The sequence below is a fragment of the Nannospalax galili genome, unplaced genomic scaffold (genome assembly GCF_000622305.1).
Source record: "Nannospalax galili isolate Female #2095 unplaced genomic scaffold, S.galili_v1.0 scaffold294, whole genome shotgun sequence".
NCBI classification, from domain to species: Eukaryota; Metazoa; Chordata; class Mammalia; order Rodentia; family Spalacidae; genus Nannospalax; species Nannospalax galili.
The window spans coordinates 1,733,568-1,752,517 of NW_008335053.1; the positions used below are offsets into that span (position 1 = coordinate 1,733,568).

An 18,950-nucleotide genomic window follows, 5' to 3' on the forward strand; every position below is an offset into this window, starting at 1 on the left:
GAAGCAGTTCTAAAGGATTATGGTAGATCAAAAACATGATCTTAAGGAAATGAATTTTGGTAAGAAAATTCCAAAGTATATGAAAAGAGTTTATGAGAGGCAGAGGAGCTGAAGAAAAGCACTCTGGGAACAATCCATATTAAAATCTTAAGCAGAAAGTGGAAGCCTGTTTATTGCATTCAACAAACTAAAGACAGCCAGTGTTGGAAATTCTTAGTGCAAAGGAAAGGAATGACAGGGGAGACAGGTGAGGTAGAACCAGAACATGAGAGAGGCCATGTGATGTGAACTTACCCTAAAAACAAGAAGCCTCACAAGGTTTTTAAAGTAGATAATCACTCTATATTCAAATTTTTCAAGCCTGTGAAGTTGTTCAGTGATTCCGAGGGCCCTGTCAATCTATTTTCTATTACTCTAAGAAAAAAAGACCTTGGACCAGTAGTTTATAAGGAACGGAGTTATAATTGGCTCACAGTTCTGGATCCTGGGATGCTCAAGAGCATGCTGCCATATCTGGCGGGGGCCTTTTTGTCATGATGTATATCATGGTGGAGGGCATTGAACACTGAGACAGAGTAGACTCACTAACTCGGATCTTTGGGCCTTTTTTCATCTTCTGATAAAGACATTAATATCATGGGGCTTCTACCCTCATGACCTCATTAAATCCTAATTACCTCCCAAGTGCTTTATCTTCAAATAACATTAACATACAACTTTAGCAATAAAACTTCAAATACATGAACTTTTTTGGACATGTTGAAACCATAGAAGGTCTTCTGTACCAACTGAAGATTCTGTTTATTCCCTATAGTACTAATAGGAGTCTATGTCCTATACTCACAGTGCCCATCATTTTCCCTTGATTTTCAAGAGAAGGCACACCAAGAAAGGACTGATATTTAGACAGGTCATTTAAATATCAAATGGCTCTGTGGGAGCTGTGAAAACTCAGCTAAGACTCTCACTGGCAGTTAGGGGACCCACTAGATGATTCTCTACTGTTCAAATCTTCTCTTTGATACTAACTTAGTAATATAATAGCTATAGATTATCTTTAAGTAACTGGCAATCCTTGTTCATTTCTCCAATTTTCCACTGGATGCAGAATTGGCAGCAGTAGACTCAACTATGAAATGGGGTTTGCTCAAGCAGGAGACTGACCCTGGGAGAGATGGTGTCACAGCCTTAGACCTACCACCTCTAATAGAGCTATGTAGCACTGGCCTCTATCCCCTTCCAGTAATCAGGATGCTAACTCTGAATCCTTGATCAGGATAATGGCAGCTGCTAATGGTAGTGAATGATGACAGAAGCCAAATATTCAGCAAAAATCAGCTGTCCTTTTCTAACCACCTCCAAGGATCTTATTGTATAGGAATATCTGGACCAAACTGGCTTGATAACAATCTACTATGGCACTGCCAATGCCTTTCATTTGCAGGCTTCCTAATCACTTGGCAGACATTGCCTTTGTCCCTACTTCACCATTTAAACCTCCTACATAGCCATCAATTCAGAGGTCTTTACTTCCTCCACACCACCTGTGAAATCATCTCCCAGTTCACAAACAAAAGGCACAATGAACAGCACAGAGAAGACCTTCAGTAAATGTTCATGGAATTAAATTGGATTGAATTTAGTTTGGCCACGGATGCTGGCACAGTAAGACCACATTACTAAGAGTGGGGAAATTTTTAAAAAGACTATGGCTGCTTAATATTTAAACAAGCTGTTCAGTGTTTAAACTATGGCATTTTTACACCCAATGGGGAAACTCAACAGAAACAGGTTTACAATCTAGTACTGGTCTTCCATATGGCTAAGTGTGACAAATGATGTCATTTGTCACAGATATGCTGGTCGCCAGCAGAATGATGAATGATTCCAAATGCAAGTTGAAAACAACAGCTTCTATGTTTTCTGATACTTTCTTCAACATCTTCTGTTCTGGGGCCAGCTACCTGTAAGTCACAAGACTCATAGGCTAGCCAAGAGTGCAGGGTGTTGTCCAGAAGGGAAAGAGATCTTATGTGGGATAGGGCTTGTTAGTGGAAGTTATGCCATGGCTTTTTTTTTTCCCCTGTGTCTCTCATTATCTCTGAATTTGATATTGCTTTTCAGGAGTGGTCGGAGTGGATACCCTTCAATGAGTCCGCTCTCCCCCCAGGAAATATTCCAGTTGGCTTGTATGGACCCAGCCGATGATGGACAATTCCAGGAACAGCAATCTCTGGTGAATGAATGAGTTAAATGACCTCAGAAGTGCCTCCTTGGTTTTCTGATGCTTCTCAATCTCATCATCACTGCCCCCTCTTTTCCCCAGTTTCTGGTATTCACTGAGAATGCTCCCTCTTCAGCTTTGACAGTTCCAGAAGCCTCTTCCTCCTTTAGGAATTTAGGTTGCTTCAGGCTAAGTCCTTTTAGTTTATGTTCCTGAGCATCACATTTAGAAGCAGAAGTCATATATAAAAATCTTGCCTCTAATAGGAAGTTTTAAGATAAAGCCTCATAGAATAAGTGGTACTTACCCATGTTGCATGGTATACAAGGTACTACTTGTAGGAATACAGGAATGTCTCGGCGGCCTTGAGTGGAACTCACCTCTTCTAACACTTAGTGGCAGCATCTGCAACAGTGACTACCTGTCTGCTGGGAGGTACAGAAGACTCTGCCACTTTTGCTCTGTATGGGTTCAAGGGAATTTTCTCTCTTTGGTTACAACTCTACAAGGCCATCTATACTCTAACAAGCCCCTGAAGTCATTTTTCTGAGCCTAAGATGAGTTTTTCATTAGCATAGATGGTGAAATTTCTGAGAGGTCTAATGAATTAAGTCCTCAAGTGCAAGCTTGGAGAAAAGAGGTAAAGTTTTGGCTCTGCTAATACAAAAGGCAAAAGAGATTGCTAAGCTATTTGATTTTACCATTATTACTAGTTTAGGAGCCATGAGCCCAAGTTTCTTCCAAAACATAATTGAACTGGAGAGAACAAGACAAAACACAACCCTTGCAACTGTCTGTACAGACAGCCACTACTAAGTGAGTCTCGTTACTTTATGATTCAGTAGTAGGTCTTTGCTCCCCTTCATTATCTCCTGAGCCATCCAAAGTGGATTATATGGTAGAGTAAGTGAGGGGTGACTATGGGGCGAGTGGATAATGGAGTGAGTATTCCTCAGACCAGAGTAGCTCAACTGGGCAATTGTCTCCTGTGGTTGCTGAGAGAGCAAATCCTGAATAGTTGTATTGTGGAGACAACAAGGCCAGACATACCTGGTACATTGAACAATTGCCCAAAGGTATTCTTGATGAGGTGGGGGGGATTTCTTGTAGTTATCACCCTCTTCCCCTCTGAGGAACTTTTTAACACCAAGGCCTGGGGACAGAGAGTATCGTCTGATCGACTCCTGAAAGTTCTCTTAGCATTTTATACTTTGCCAATCTGGTTGATAGGTGTGATGGGAGAAAAATATTTCAATAATGTGTCTTTTTATTCCCCCAGGGAGACTTTACTACCTCATCGTTTCTGTGGGTTGCCCCCAGACTGAGCTGTAGTAGCAGGACTTTTTGGATACGTGTTCATCTTGTCAGTGCTGGTGTCTGTAATTTAATTCAGGTGTCAGCCATGCTACACACTCACCACTGTGTATTTCTGCCTGTCCCTCAGGGTCCCTGCTCCACATCCTGAGGCATGGCTGTGATTTGTGTGTGTGCATATGGAGTGTGTCCCACACCACCTTTGATACCTGTAGACTGCGGTGTCATTACCACATCTGTTTGAAGTCAGAATTGTGTGCCATATAACACATGCACTGCAAATCCTGTGACCTCCTCAAATGTACTTAACAAGGGTCCTGGGGAGGCCCTCCTCCCCAACATACCAGTAGCCATGAAGGCGAAGGAGCCATTCCAGTTACCCCTTCCTTTGAGCAATTCCCTACTCACATACTCCTATATTTAGGATACTAATTCCTAAACATAAAACCACTTTTTTCTAGAATAATCTTCAGATGTCCAAGATGTTTTTTGATCTCTTTGTCAGACGGCTCATGTCAGCATCTCTAAGGCAGGTCCATTCTTTACACAGTGACACTGGTTATCTTTATGCTAAAGTCACCAGGAAAATGACAAAGGAATTTCACAGAAACTTAGAAGTTTCCCACCCTGGAGGGGCATAGTCCAGTACAGTAGACATCAGCCACATGTGGCTGATGAGCATTTGAAATGTTATGAACCCAAATGAAATGTAAAATATCTCATTAATTTTTATGATTACATGTTGATGCGATAATATTTGGATATATTGAGTTAAATAAAATATATAATTGAAACTTTCCTGCTAATCACATATCTAATCATAAAATTTGCTTGCATTGTATTTCTATTGAACTGAACGAGTTAGCAGATCCCTGACAGATGGTCAGTCACCATATTTTTGGATTGCTTTAATCATAAAACTTACCTAATAAACCCATAACATATGTGATATCAGATAATTAGCAACTTCCTTTAAAATCCTGGTTCCTATTTAATTGATAAAAGGCTTCAAAGAATAAACACATCTGTCAGAATGTATACTTCACATATGTAACATCTGATGAGCAAAATGCTTCTTTCATAAAGCTATAATACCTGAAGCATTACTTAGTGTTGAAATGCATTTGAAAAGAAAAAGGTGATTATCACCTTTTCATCACAGAACTTTCTGTTTGGGACATCTGGTATACTGAACACACCCTCTTCTGGCCTCCATGGGGTTGCACAACATGAGTGCACTTATATATATGCAGGCATAACACTCATGCACAACTAAGGCCTTAGAAACATCAGTCTCCCTTCTTGAAAGCCATTCTTACAGAGGCTGAATCATCCATGGGAGGTGAAAAGCAACTAGATGGAACCAAGTCCCACAAGCTTGGCTGTGTGTTTATTTCCAGGAGCCAGAGGTTAGTGAATTAAAAAGCGTGCAGTCCTCTAACCATGGCATCTACCTTCCTTCGGACACCCAGGAGCATGCGGGATCTGGGAGGGCATCCTCTATGCCACGTCTGACTATGGATCCCCAGGTAAAACTCAAACACCACCTAACTTATGCAGTGCCATCCCAGGCTTTATTAGTTGGGTCATGAAATACCTGATATCTTCAGGTAAGCCCTGGACTTTCTCATACACCTTATCTATATAAGCAAAACCTGGATCATGGACCATCTCTAATGTAGTCTTCTCCTCCACAGTATGATTCAATGAACCCTTGCTCTCAAAAGCCTATTCAACAAAATGGCATAACTTCCCCTGCACTGGGTTAGGCATTCTTAGGACCCAATCAGCCAAGCAAGAGAGATTTTCTCTGTGTATTTTTGTCATCCCTTTATCTCTTTCCCTGGCTTCTCCAGTACATATGAGTTATGTGTCCACACTGCTCTATGTCAGGACTGTCTTAACTGGTACAGGCCACGCCTCATTTCTTTGTCTGTTTTCCTGGCCTCTGTCTGTCTGTCTTACATCAAGTTTTGACAGAGACAAGAAGTTTTTATAGTTCTGTTTTAATATCTGTGGCAATCTGAATACCAAAGTTTGCTGGGGGGTGGGGGTGGGGTAGCTAGGTTGGGGTTGATGGCAGAAGGAGGGTATTATCTTCCTAGTAGTTAAGTATCAAGCTATCCTGGGCTATAATGCTATAAGGAAGGGCCTTCTCTGTTGAGTGAAAAAAATGAAAGAGAAAGCCGTGCTTCCTTTTGGGCAATTGCTGTCACCTATTTTAAAGTGGCTCAGTATTTACAGCAGATCCTGACTATACCAAATGGTAGCTGGTTATGGGGCACTTGCAAGGACCTGCCTACATTCTGTATCGTCATGGCATTAATACACTTAATTGTTTGTATTCCTGAAGACAGAGACAATCCTCGGCCAGTTCTGGTGATTGTTAACAAAGGACACTTTCTTGAACAGCCTCTTTAGCCAAGGTCTTTGCAAAAAGATTCAAGAGAAGTGACAATTTCTAGGGGTTACAGTTCATAGTTCTTGGCAGTTTCAGCCTCACGTCTGGACTTTTAGGCTCTTTCAATAATTAATCCAGGCCTTGTGTTCCTCTGGGGGTTATTTGCAGGTGGTGACAGACCCTAGCTCTATGAGACGTTCATTTTCTACAATTCGGGATAAGCGTTCAAATTCCTCATGGTTGGAGGAGTTCTCCATGGAGCGAAGCAGTGAAAACACCTACAAGTCACGGCGCAGAAGTTACCACTCCTCCCTGCGGCTGTCAGCACACCGCCTGAATTCTGACTCTGGTGAGAGAGTCTTCAGCATCTGCCTCTTTTGGATTTATTTCTTGCAAGGATCACAGATAACTGGAACAGAATTCAGTTAAAGACAAAGGTTTAAGAAAGTGAAGGAAGGACTGGGTAGATGGCTCAGTGAGTAAAACACATGCTGTTCAAGTGCGATGACCTGAGTTCAAGTCTCTAGAACCCCCATGAAGCTAGGCACTGTAGCCCATATCTGTTATCCCAGTGCTTCTATGACAAGATGGGAGATGGAGACAGGAGAATCCAAGCTTACAGGCCAACTAGCCTAGTATACGCAGTTGCAAACAACATAGAGACACTGTCTCAGACAAGGTAGAAAGTGAGGACTGACACCAAGCTCTCTAACTTCCATACGCTGTCTGCACATGCATATGCATTCACACGGACACAAAGTAAAGGAAGAATGTTCCTTACCAAAGTAGGTTCACATCTCTATCATCCTGAAACAGACCCAAGCCCTGTGTATTCCTCACAAATGCTGATGTGATTCACCATAAATGCTGATGTGACTTACCAGTGTTTTCACATAGGCTTATGCAAAGCCATTGAGATTCCAGAGGAATGTAGTAGAAGTCCCCTGGAGAGGGGTGCTGAGCTTTGCCACCAACTCCACTTCCACCAAAACAGTATTACCTGGAATTGTTTCCTGTGTTAAATCTCATTGGTGCCTCTTGCTTTGTTATACCGCTTTTTTTTTTTTTAAATTTAGAAATCACTAGTCTTGGGGTTGGAGAGATAACTCAGTGGTTAAGAACACTGACTGTTCTTGCAGAAGACCTGGTTTTGAAGCCCAGCACCCACATGGAAGCTAACAACCATCCATAACTCCAGTTCCAGGGGATCTGATGTCCTCTTCTGTCCTCCACAGGCACTGAACGACATGGGTGCACTTACATACATGCAGGCATAATGCTCATACACATAAATTAAAAAAAAAAGAAAAAAGAAATCACTAGCCTCATTCAGCCTATTTTACTAGGTAAAGGAACTTAACTTGGAAATTAGTGATTTACACCATATCCAGAGCTAGTAAGTGGCAGTATTAGGACTAGAACTGAGATCCTTTGACTTTAGTCCCAGGGTTCTCACCCTGGCATTACTTTGGTGTGTCGTTTCATTCATAGAACCTTCTTAATGCCATCTTCCCCAGTCCATGTAGGACACAGGGTTGCTGAGCCATATTGACATTACTGGCAGAGAAACCGTTTACAATGTCTGGCATGAAAGAAGCAGAAGAGAACAGAGTCATTTGATACACGTCTTTTCGGGAGCACCTCGAAGGCTTGCCTACTCACCGAAGGAAATTTTTCTAACTTTTCTTTCTCTCCAACTTTCCTTTCAAATCAGCTGTTGACCTTCCTGGAGATGGCAGGATGCTTTAGTCAGTTCAGGAACCTGGACAAACTAAGGTCAAAGTGACAGCAGACCTAGTGTCTGGTGAGGACTCCCTTCCTAGTATGCAGGTGCTGTCTTCTCATTGTGTCCTCATAGGGTAGAGAGCGAGGAGATAGGAAGCATGCTATCTCTGGGCACTTATCACATCACAAGAGCCCCATCCTCCTGAACTAGTTACTCCCAAAGTCTCTTCCTCCTCTCCCCGTTCCATTGACGGTTTAGGATCCAGCACTGAATTTTGCAGGGACACAAGCATTCAGTTCACAGTGGCTAATCCATGCTGGGATGTGATTCATAGCTTGGAATTCCTCTTTTGCAGTCAGAGTGAGCTGAGATAACCAGTTGCTTTTGCCATCTCTCTCATAGGCCACAAGTCTGACACTCACCGCTCTGGAGGTAGAGAGCGGGGCCGATCTAAAGAACGAAAGCATCTTCTCTCCCCTGATGTCTCTCGCTGCAACTCAGAGGAGCGAGGGACCCAGGCTGACTGGGAGTCTCCAGAGCGTCGCCAATCAAGGTCACCTAGTGAGAGCAGGTCACAGACCCCCAACAGACAGGTGAGCATGGGGAGGGGATAGGGAAGGAAGGGCTGCTATACCAGAAGGGTGGTCCCCAACCTCATGTAGGGCTGAGAGCCCTGATGTTCACAAGCAATAACCACCATACAGAGAGGACAAGTGTTCTCTTCTCACATATTCAAAAAAGAACTCAACAGAGAATGAGATTTTTCCCTAAAGAAAGACAAGACAATGTCCAGAAGTCATTCTGTTCCCATCAGAATCCAGACATACAAATACAGCTAAATTTAAGAGTTAAAGATGGTCCTTTAATCCAAAAAGGTTGACTTTCCTGTGACCCTTAGTTGCAATGATGATTCATTTCTCAGGCCAAGATTCCTAAGCCAAGCAATTCAACTTTGTTGACCTATTATGCAGCTATTGCAAGAGAAGCACCATGTCTCTTCTTCCAGTCGTTTGCTAAAACCCCAGACTATGCCTAAGAAATATCAGCTATATAAAGGTGTTCTTTGGCTCAGCATCACCCCTCACTCCCAGCTTCTTCTCTTTGAGTCCAGAGGGGAGATTCATTCAGTAGAATAGTCATCCAGGAAAGGGAGAGCTGCTAAGCCAATTCTGAAAGATAAGTAGTAGAGAAGTTTTCCTAGGGAAGAGTGCTTTACGGATGTCACCACAGAACAGAACCATCTCCAGAGCATGCTAGCATAATGCATTCCTGGGATCTCAAGGATTTTTGTTCTTTAAAATCAGACCCCGAAATCTGCATCTGCTAGGACCTCTCCCCAGAGAATTCTCAGTAAGTAGGTCATAGGTCTCCTACATCTTAAGAGACCAGTCCTGAACTCTATTTGACAACATCTGGGCTCAGGTACCCTTGGGAATAGGTGAGGAAAAGCAAGCAAGGCCTGAGCTAATAGATGGATGGGTACAGAAGCTGAGGTCAGCAAGGTACTGCTGAGGAAGAGGCCAGACAATTTCCTTTCGACTTACTTCCCCAGTTTCCCAGACAACTCCAGAGAATTCATTCACCTTTCCCCAAATTATCTCTCCTAGAACTTTAAGATCCTCCTGTGTGTCCCCTTGTTATATGGAGCTTTCAGATCTTTGATAGACACTCGTTGTTCTGTGGAAACACACTCTCAGGGTTGTCAACCACCACCCCCACCACCCCCACCCCCCCCACCATCATCACCACCACTACCACCATCACCACCACCACCATCACTACAACTACCCACCCCCGACCAAGCCCTGCTAAGTCTGCATCTGTAGTTGAACTGGTTATCCAGAGACAATCTGATGCCTTCTACACCAGAACATCTACTGAATTAATCCCTGAGTCCTTGAAGGGTGTGAAGAGTTCAAGTGCCTCCCTCTCAGACCTCCTACTCTAGACTCATAGATCTTTTCTGCATGAGGCTTGGGGACTTTAAAAAGGCTCTAAGTAGATATACCACCAAGTGGAGCCTCATCTGTCATGTCTCTCCTGTAATGCAGGGCACTGGTTCCCTGAGTGAGAGTTCCATCCCCTCCATCTCTGACACCAGCACCCCAAGACGAAGTCATCGCCAGCTTCCACCTGTCCCCCCAAAGCCTCGGCCCCTCCTCTCCTACAGCTCCCTGATGCGACATGCTGGCAGCATCTCTCCACCTCCCAATGGAAGTGAGGGTGGATCCCCACTGGCCTCTCAAGCCCTGGAGAGCAACAGCGCTTGCCTGACCGAGTCTTCCAACTCCCTGCACCCCCAGCAGGGCCAGCACTCTTCCCCACAGCACTACATCTCCGAGCCCTACCTGGCCCTCCATGAAGACTCCCACACCTCAGACTGTGGCGAGGAGGAGACACTCACCTTCGAGGCAGCCGTGGCTACTAGCTTGGGCCGATCCAACACCATTGGCTCGGCCCCACCCCTGCGGCACAGCTGGCAGATGCCCAATGGGCACTATCGGCGTCGGAGGCGTGGGGGGCCTGGGCCAGGCATGATGTGTGGAGCTGTCAGTGACCTCCTGAGTGACACAGAAGAAGATGACAAGTGCTAGAGGCTGCTCCCCCCTCCGATGCATGCTCTTCTCTCACAGGGAGAAAACCAAGACCAAATTGGGAAGCCAGTGCGGCCCGGGGGGGAGGAAGAGGGAGAAAGAAAGATGGAAAAGGACGCCATGCATCCTCCGAGAAGAGGAAGTAAAGAACAGATGGAAAACCAGTCAAACCCACAAAATTGCTTTATTTCCCCTTGCAAGATGGGCACTGCCATAGTTCTGCCTTTTTGCTGGGGGAAGAAAATACAGGAATATGGAGGGTTATTCCCATGGGAGAAGGGACATGAGGGTGGCTTGGCTTCCCTTGCCCTTTCTACTTTTCTGTAAGCTACAGAGGGATCTGGCTAACCTGTGTCTAAGCTCATTGCTCTAAGCAGCCTGGAAGACTTTCTGGCTTCTTAACTAGGGAGTAGTGGAGACAGTAGGAGAAGAATCTCTTCCTCGCCAGCTCTTGTGTGGTCACCATTGCCACCAGAGCAACTGCAGCAGCATCTCATGCATTATCTTGTAGCTTGTTTCCTCCAAAGAAGCAAAAGCTCAGGCAGGAGCACTGGATGCCAAGGGGAGGAGGTAGGGAGTGAGAGATGGGCCAGAGTAGAAGGGACCAGGGTGCTGTGGTAACAGCAGCAAGGGCTGGTCTGGGTGAGAAAAGCCATAGCCCAGCAGCCCATACCATGAAGGTGAGGGCCAAAGAAACAGAACTGGAGGTGCTGGTGGGTATAGTCCTAGATCTTGAGGTCTGTCACCCACATAGTAGGTGCTGCAGTAGGTAAGCTCGATAAAGAGGCTCACCAGGGCCCACAAAGATGCCTGTAAGCTCTGGTAAGGGTGATACTAATGCCAATGGCCAGGGCACCGACCACAGAAGAGTTCGGCCACAGTGTGGGAACTCCCTTATCAGCCTTGGCCCTTTAGATATTGGTCAAGGGGACTCCCAGTGGTGTAAGGGCAAGATGGCTGGGGAGGCCTAAGGGATGCAAGGCAGAGTCAGTTTTCCATCAGGCATAGAAGGACTTCTGTATTGATAAGTGCTGTGACCACACTGGACTAGAGACAGTGGGCCTCTGTCAAGCAACAAGGCTAGTGCTGAGCCAAACCCAGCGTGATCAAGTACCAGTAGTCAGGCCTTTCCTGCCACTCCCCCAAATGCATAGGGAACGCACGTCCACAGGGTTACCAATACATGGTAGGGACTTCTACAAAGATGAAAAGACTAGTAGTCTAAAAGGAGAAAACCCTCCCTCAAGGTGTCAGGCTGAAGACCTCCCTGAGGATGCATTCTTGGGCTTGAAACATTCTGTAGCTGGGTTGGTTGGGGTTAGGGGTCAGTTGATGAGGACACTTTAAGGTGATTAGTAACTATACCTCAGCTTTGACCTTGCCTGCTCCTGTTAGCAAAGCAGGCTCTGAGGGGACCCCCCCACCTTCCTTGAATGTTGCCTGGGCCAGGGCTGGGTTTTACCCCTCCCCAGAATAAAAGCTGGGCAAAATACAGCCTTGGCTGCTAAGCCATTCCTAATCCCAAAAACAATCTTTGAGGGAAAAGAGGGCCTTCCTCAGCTAGTCACTTTTGTTGATATTTAGTAGCGAGCTCCATTCTGTGGAATGTATCACCTCCTTAAGCCTCTCCCTAGTACCATCAGAGTAGTTGAACAGATGCCTTAGGGAGGAGCATTGGGCAGGGATGCTCTTTCCCAGCCTCTGTACAGGACTCTGTCTAGGGAGACTTGACATTGCACTAAGAGCTCAGTGGATGAACACTCTTTATCCTTTCCCAGGCTAAGCAGAGTCCTATGGGAGTCTTTTGTAGGAGCAGTCCTTTTTCTTAGAAGGAACTTCTCTTAGGAAGTTGTTTCCTTTCTATTTCCCCCACTCTTTCTAACCTTTGGTTGACAAAGAAATAAGGCATAAGAGCATCAGCTCTGAAAAGCCACCTTCCCCATTTGGCTGCAGAGTGTCACGATCCCACTTCTAAGTACCAACGGAGCTACATGACTCATGGTCAGCCCCAAACCAAAGTAGTCCCAGGATAATAGGCCCCTTAGTCTCAGACTCACTCACTTCCACCTACATTGTCCTCTCCCACTCAGTTCATGTGTACTCAGGGGAAGCTGGGAAAGTGAGTATGGTCCTATCAGGTGTGATCATTCCATAGGTCTGATACTGGGCCTTGTGTTTGTTTTAAAGTTTTCTCCACTCAGCCTCATTTCATGCCAAAGTGATGCTATGGGCCTCTTTGTGTGTACAAAATTGCTTTCATCTACCCTGGACATGTAGTTTTCCTTAGAGGTAGGCCTGCACAGGATGACTGTTCCGATCCACTGAGCCCATTGGATGGTGTTTTGAGAAAGCCAATTGCAGAGATACTTCATGCCATCCCTATAGTAGGAGAACTGTGGGCTGACAACATAATGGCCAGAAATGAAATTTGCCTGCAAAGAATAGCACGAATACTAAATTAACTCTGCTGGAGAACTTCCTGCACATTCACACTCCTTGCACACACACACACACACACACACACACACACACACACACACACACACACACACACACACACACACAACCTTAAGTGAAGCATTATAGCTATAAAGTGCTGCAGATGTGCTCACTTGACCAATCACCTGCTTTTTCTAGTACTGATGAAATTACAAACATGCTTCTTCAACTTCCCTGAGAAATTGGGATTCTCTTCCCTTAGCCTGACTTATTCTTCTGTTAAGACCAGGACATAATAGAAGAATTTCTGTTGAGTGACAAGCTCATTATTTTCGTATCTTTGGTTTTCTAGTGTTTCCTAATAAACATGGATGCCATCCTTCTCCCTTGTAGCTGGCTAGGACTTCCCTTCCTAGGTATCAGAATCTTTCTTTCTTTAAAAGGAAGCCCCTTTCTCAAAGCCTGCGCTTCTCTTCGCATTGAGAATGATAGCTGCAGTTTTTGATACACAGCATGATAAATGTGGGTACTGGAAATCTCCTTAGACAATTCTTTAGTCAGATGTCCTTTTACCCCAGTGAATGTTAGTCCTTATCACCTCAAAGCAAGAGAAGGAAGGAGAGAGGAAATTAAAAGAGGAAAAGAAGCCAGGCAGGGAGGTAGTGTAACCAGGTTTGCGTTTGCGCACGCCTCTTCAACTTAAGGCACTAGACAGTAGTGCATATCACCACCTCTCCATCTGTAAAAGAATGCACAAGTTCCAGATGTGTGGGAGGCTCTGGCCACAGTGCTCTGTGTGTCAGGAAAATCACCTGTCTGTGAAGGGATGACACCTTTCAGTATCCAGGTTCCATGTGAGCCAGGATGGCAGTTGCCCCTTGGGAGGCTGTACCACGGTTCTAGCTGAAGAGTCTATTTTTGCTGCAGGCTTCACATCTACTTCCCACTTGTTCCTCATAGAATACGAGGGCACCAAACACGTCTCCCTGAAGCTAACTCCAAATGTTCTGAACCTTTCCCTCCCTTCACTCTGAGGCCACAAAGACGTAAATACCTCATACTCCAGCCTTCAGTCAGCATCTCCCTTTCCCATCTCCATCCAGCCCACCACCACTGCAGAACCCAGGTGGTGAACTGGAACGTCCTCTGGTCTTCTATCTCACTCTGTGCTTGGTTGCATGGTAGCACAGGCCAAACTATCGAGATGATTAAATCTGAGCTTATGTGCTGGTGTAGCTGCCTCTGCTGTGCCCTTTGCTGTTAAGGAATGCTTCCTTCTAATGAAATATCATCAGGAGTCCACCAGGTGATCTAAAATGAGGTGTAAGGTGTGCATAAAATACCCATGTACTCAATGAAGGCTCACTGCAGAGCAATTGGGCCTCTTCTGAACAAAATTTTCAAGTAATTTTGAGTTTTCAAAAACAAACATTTCGATTTCTCATGGCTTCTATTTCTGAAGCCTGCAATATTTCAATTTTGGACAGAATATTTAAGTGGGTGGAGCTAGAGAGAGGTTGAGAAACTCATTTCTCAGCTCAGTTATAGCCTCAATTTTTAAATTATATGTCAAGAAATGGTGAACATATGCAAAGCAGATAGTATCCTGCCTTCCAGAGATTTTATGAGACTTGAAGGTTAAAGAACTTTCACTGCGATTTTTATTTTACCAGTGTCTTATCTGTTATATTTCGATACTCTCCAAGACTAGTGAGAAAAAGCAACCCCATTCCTTATCCTGCCTGTGTGTCCTTCCCTTCTGGCCCTAAGAACATTGCACACTGTTCAAGAGGCACAAGAGAGCACTTTGTGGTGTAGGAAGAAAGGAAGAAGTGGGAAAGGTTGTCACTCGCAAGTGGCCAGTCACAGCATGATGTACTCCAGGAAAATGCCCCTAAGGAATCAGGTCCAGCTCAAATGACTTATCTTTAAATATTGCCACATGGAGACACTTATTTTAACAAAAGCCAAACAAAATTAACTCAGGGGTTATGATCTAACTTCCAGGAAATGATCAAAAGTGGTCTCATGTTAAGTTCCGCCTGTACCAGGAGCTTTTTCCAGTTTTTCCTCTTTGAACCACCCAGGATGTCCTAGCTGGGTCTGTCCCAAACAGAGCAGCTGCTGATAACTTCTCTGCTGGCCAAAGACTTGTCATCTGTCATGTGCTACTGCTCACCCAGAGCACATAGATGTACTACATGGGGTACAAAGGACTAAAAACAGAAAGAACTCTTTGGTTTCTGGTGGCCACCTTTTCTGGTGGCCACCTTTTCTTTTCCTTGAATCTTTTTTTCACCCTTTTTCCTAACTGATATGACCTTCTATGAGAGGTTACACCAAGCCAAAAAGAGAAAATTTACAAGCTGTCCCAACCTATCCCAAGGGCCTGGAAAGCATCTCTGAGCAGAGTTCAAGTCAGCTGAGAAGTGTGAGTGACACTCCCAGAAAAGTCTACTGGCGTTTCTGGAAAGGCCTGAGGGATGGGAGAGCTCCGCCCTTCTATTTTTCTAAGTGTCCATCCACCCACACACTCCTGTCATGCTATGTATAGGAGTGTCAGTGCCCTGACCTAAATGCAAAAAGAGACTTTATAATAAGCCATACTACTATGTAAGTATGTTCTTGAGGTTCAAATTCTAACTTGTGGAGCTTTGAGAGAGCTGGGTAGACCAAGAAGAAAGAAGTGTTGGAATTAATATTTATTTTTATCTGTTTGGCGGTTTATTTTAGTTGATAGATGGTTTCTTTAGTTGATAGATTATTTTGTAACAGGCCTGCTCTGGGATAGCAAAGAAGGATGAATTTGTGTTCTATAGTGTTCTAAATCTGCTTCTCTTCTAAGATTAATTTCTGTCAAATTAATGCTAGGATAATTGAGTCAAAAATCTGTTACTGTCTCCTCCAGTCTCTATTCCAGTCTCTAGTCTTCTTTTCCCTCTCTGTCATAAGTACCTTGGGCTTTGGTCTCTGTGACTATTCCGTCTCTCCTCTTTTGAGGGGCTTAAAATATAACCTGGATTTAGGAAAATTTGCCCTTCCCACCAAATCAGTGAAAGTCAAGGAAATTATAAAACCCAGAATTTTTTTCAGAACATCATTAACCAATAAATAAAAAATGTATGCCTTGATAAGAAGATAATTTTGTAAACTGTATACCAATCTGATAAATTAACATTATAGGAAGTTAAAAGTAATGAATTATATCCAGACTTCACAACTAATTTGTGCCTTCAGCAAGGGTATTGCATCCATTTTTCTTTTCCTTATTAGGAAAACTGAAATACCAGCACATGGCTAGTTCATGTGTGTGTTAAGTGCTTGTCAGTTAATAATGTATAATGCACTCAGTCTCCACAAATCAATTTAGAAAAAACTTTGCTCATTAAATCCCACCAAGGACTTAGAAATTTCTTGGCATTTGCTATATAAGCATTTAATTTTTAAAGGAATCCTCGGGTTTAATGGAAGCCAAAACTAAGAACTGCTTTAATTTTGCCTTCCGTTTGTCTGTTCATGTTAGCTCTCTCAGACTCTTTTCATTAATTGGCAAAGAAAAGGAGCTTTCCTTCAACAAACTTCCTGGTATTATCTTCTCTTTGTGGGCACAGCAGAGATCAAAGAACCACAAACTACCACAAAGGATCTTCACCCGCACAGCACATCCTCTGCAACCTGGGTTGAAAGCTGATTAAATTTTTCCTCCTTTTGCTTGCAAGTTTTCTAGATGTAAAAATAGATCACTCTGTATATTCTATGAAGGAGATACATGACCTTGGACCAGACAGGCTGCTACTTCCTCTTTGGTTCCCTCAGAGGATGGTCCCAAATTTAAAAGGAGACTAAGCCAGTCACATCTGCCATGTCTGACATTGACCTGATATGATGACTCAATTGTTTTCTTTTCATTATTCTGATTTCTTATGGCAACAACCTATATTTCATAAGCACTAATGCTTAAAACAAGCATATCAAGGACATTTATGAGATGAGCAAGGAAAACTCACTTCAACATGTCAAAGTGCCATTAATCAATTTTTTAAAATAATAGTAGTATGAAATGAGGGCTAAACAATGTCATTTAACTGCCAATTAAAGTACACAATAATTCTGGTCTTAGTTACATTTGATACTGAGTTGTATACCATTAAGCAGATCCCAGTGGGTTTAGTAAAAACATAGGCATTGCATTTTAATGGCTACCAATGGGGATATATACTTAGCCTGCAGGTTGAACTTTAGTCAGTGTTTTTCTATCGTGGTGTTTTGCGAACAATCCAAAATTTATACAAAGCCACCCCAAGTGCTGTAATTGCAGAGGAACTTCCCTCTTGGTGACATTAGAAAGCAGTCCAAGTCCATTCACACTGAGTCCAAGATTTGGAATTCACCCAGAAAAACCAGTGGAAGAGAAATACTTAATGCCTCAAATGTGTTTGACGATTCATAGCTGGGACGAGTGAGTACTGGAAGAGACACACTGTAGAACAAAGTTGAGGTGGAAGTTATTAAAAAGTCCCACAAAAAGGATAGACTTAAAGATGTTTGACCCTGATGCCTCCTTTTTACTTAGATTGTTAATAAACTCTCTAGCATGATGTCAGATTCGGAGAGGTTCTTTCTGGTAAACTGATCTAAACTAGTGGACTTGAATCCTCAGAGGATTAGAGGATCCCCTAAAATCCTTTCTAGATCTGAAAGATGGAAGGGAAAAAAAGCAGCCCAAAGACAATCTATGACTTTAGTAATTCATATAATAATGGAGAGATTATGTTAACCTTCCTAGTGGTATGCACACAGTAGGAGGGAAGGAGAGCTGGTGAGTGGGGCAGTTTTATAAGAAATAGATTTTGAATGGCAAGGTTCACCGGTATTACCCTCCAAGGGTAACACTACAAGAAAGTGGACAACAGGGTGCCCAGCTCATACCCTCTGTCCCTTGGGACCTAAGGCTAGGCCTTGATTTGCTCTTAGAGAATGAGCATGTAGGAATCAAGGATCAAGAGAGAAACTGGGTGCTTTGCCTCAGGTTGTAACAATGCTGCCACCTGCATTATCAAACATACATGAGTCAAACCCGTGAGATGCCCCCTTATGGGCAGCATCCGCTGGGGTGTGCCAGCCTGACACACTTGCAGTAGTGTGACTGAATGGCAGTCAATGCTGGCCCACCCAGGGTATCGGTGCATCTCACCTAAAGCCAGAGTTCAGCACTGCATGTTGATCAGGTGGATACCTTGTAATATAAATGCTCGTTTGGATCCAAAAGGAAAACCATTAAAAATAAAAGAAGATGAACAACTTTAATGTTGGGGGGGGGGTCAAAGAAAAGTAAATAAAACTTGTTGTAAAGAATTAATTGGCCTGATTCCCCTCACTTCCCTTGTGTCTTTGCTCCTATTGATAAATTATCAGCCTGACCAGGACTTGGTTGGGTAACAGCAGCTCTGCAGTTGCAGCAAGTGGAGATCTCCTCAGCCCAATTATGAGTACACCCAGGTATTCTTAAAGTTCCCAGGATATCATGAGCCCAGAAGGTTTCCTTATATTAAGAATGGCCTTTGCTTTGGAAGAAAAGAAATGGATTGCCCTACACACTGGTTCCCTGAAAAAAAAAAAAAAAAATTGAACTGAGTTTCTGTCCAGGGAAATAGTCTGTCTAGGTGAAGAGTTTAGTAAAGTAGACAGTCACTATCTGGAACCACAGGCTTCATATCTAGACAAACTAGAAGAGCTTCCTTCAAGAAAGGAAGAGGATTACAGAACACCTGCATAGCTGCCAGGTTCAGGAAGGAACTGACTCCTCAAGGCTCTTAGGAAATACTATCCATTCCTAACATCAGCCCAGAATGAACTCTTTTTCAGCTGTAATAGTTTTCTGGATGAAGGAATGAAGCATGCCTTGGGTCTGCAGGCCTATTTGATTCTCCATTCTCAGAAGAACTGCCTGTCTCATTCCCTTAGAGAAACATCTTTTTCTAATTCCAAATTTATTAAATTGTAATAATTATGTCTTTTAATTAAAAAGAAATCAATGTTCTGGGATATATTTCTGTATTTTGGTCAAAAATATTTTCTTAAATCCTAAGATACAGAATTTTACTGGGTAAGACTTTTTTTTTTGCTTTGAAGATCATAATGTTATGGCATGACAAGGTATTTTCTTGAACAAAAGCAGGGTTGTGAAGAAATTATATGAGTTGGTGATTTCTTTCAGAATTCTTTCTAATCTAAAATTCAAGTACATATTCT

The 18,950-nt window shown here is 43.5% G+C and overlaps 1 protein-coding gene across 1 annotated transcript in view; it reads left to right on the forward strand.

Annotated features, from left to right (window-relative positions):
• Positions 1-18,735, forward strand: part of Cacna1e (calcium voltage-gated channel subunit alpha1 E) — a 409,810-nt gene extending 391,075 nt beyond the window's left edge. Inside the window, exons 45-49 of the mRNA XM_008829746.3 lie at positions 2,125-2,236; positions 4,939-5,067; positions 6,108-6,288; positions 8,068-8,258; positions 9,717-18,735. Of these exons, the coding sequence (XP_008827968.1) occupies positions 2,125-2,236; positions 4,939-5,067; positions 6,108-6,288; positions 8,068-8,258; positions 9,717-10,259 (1,156 nt within the window). The 3' untranslated portion in view covers positions 10,260-18,735. The remainder of the gene's footprint in view (positions 1-2,124; positions 2,237-4,938; positions 5,068-6,107; positions 6,289-8,067; positions 8,259-9,716) is intronic.
• The last annotated feature ends 215 nt before the right edge of the window (positions 18,736-18,950 follow it).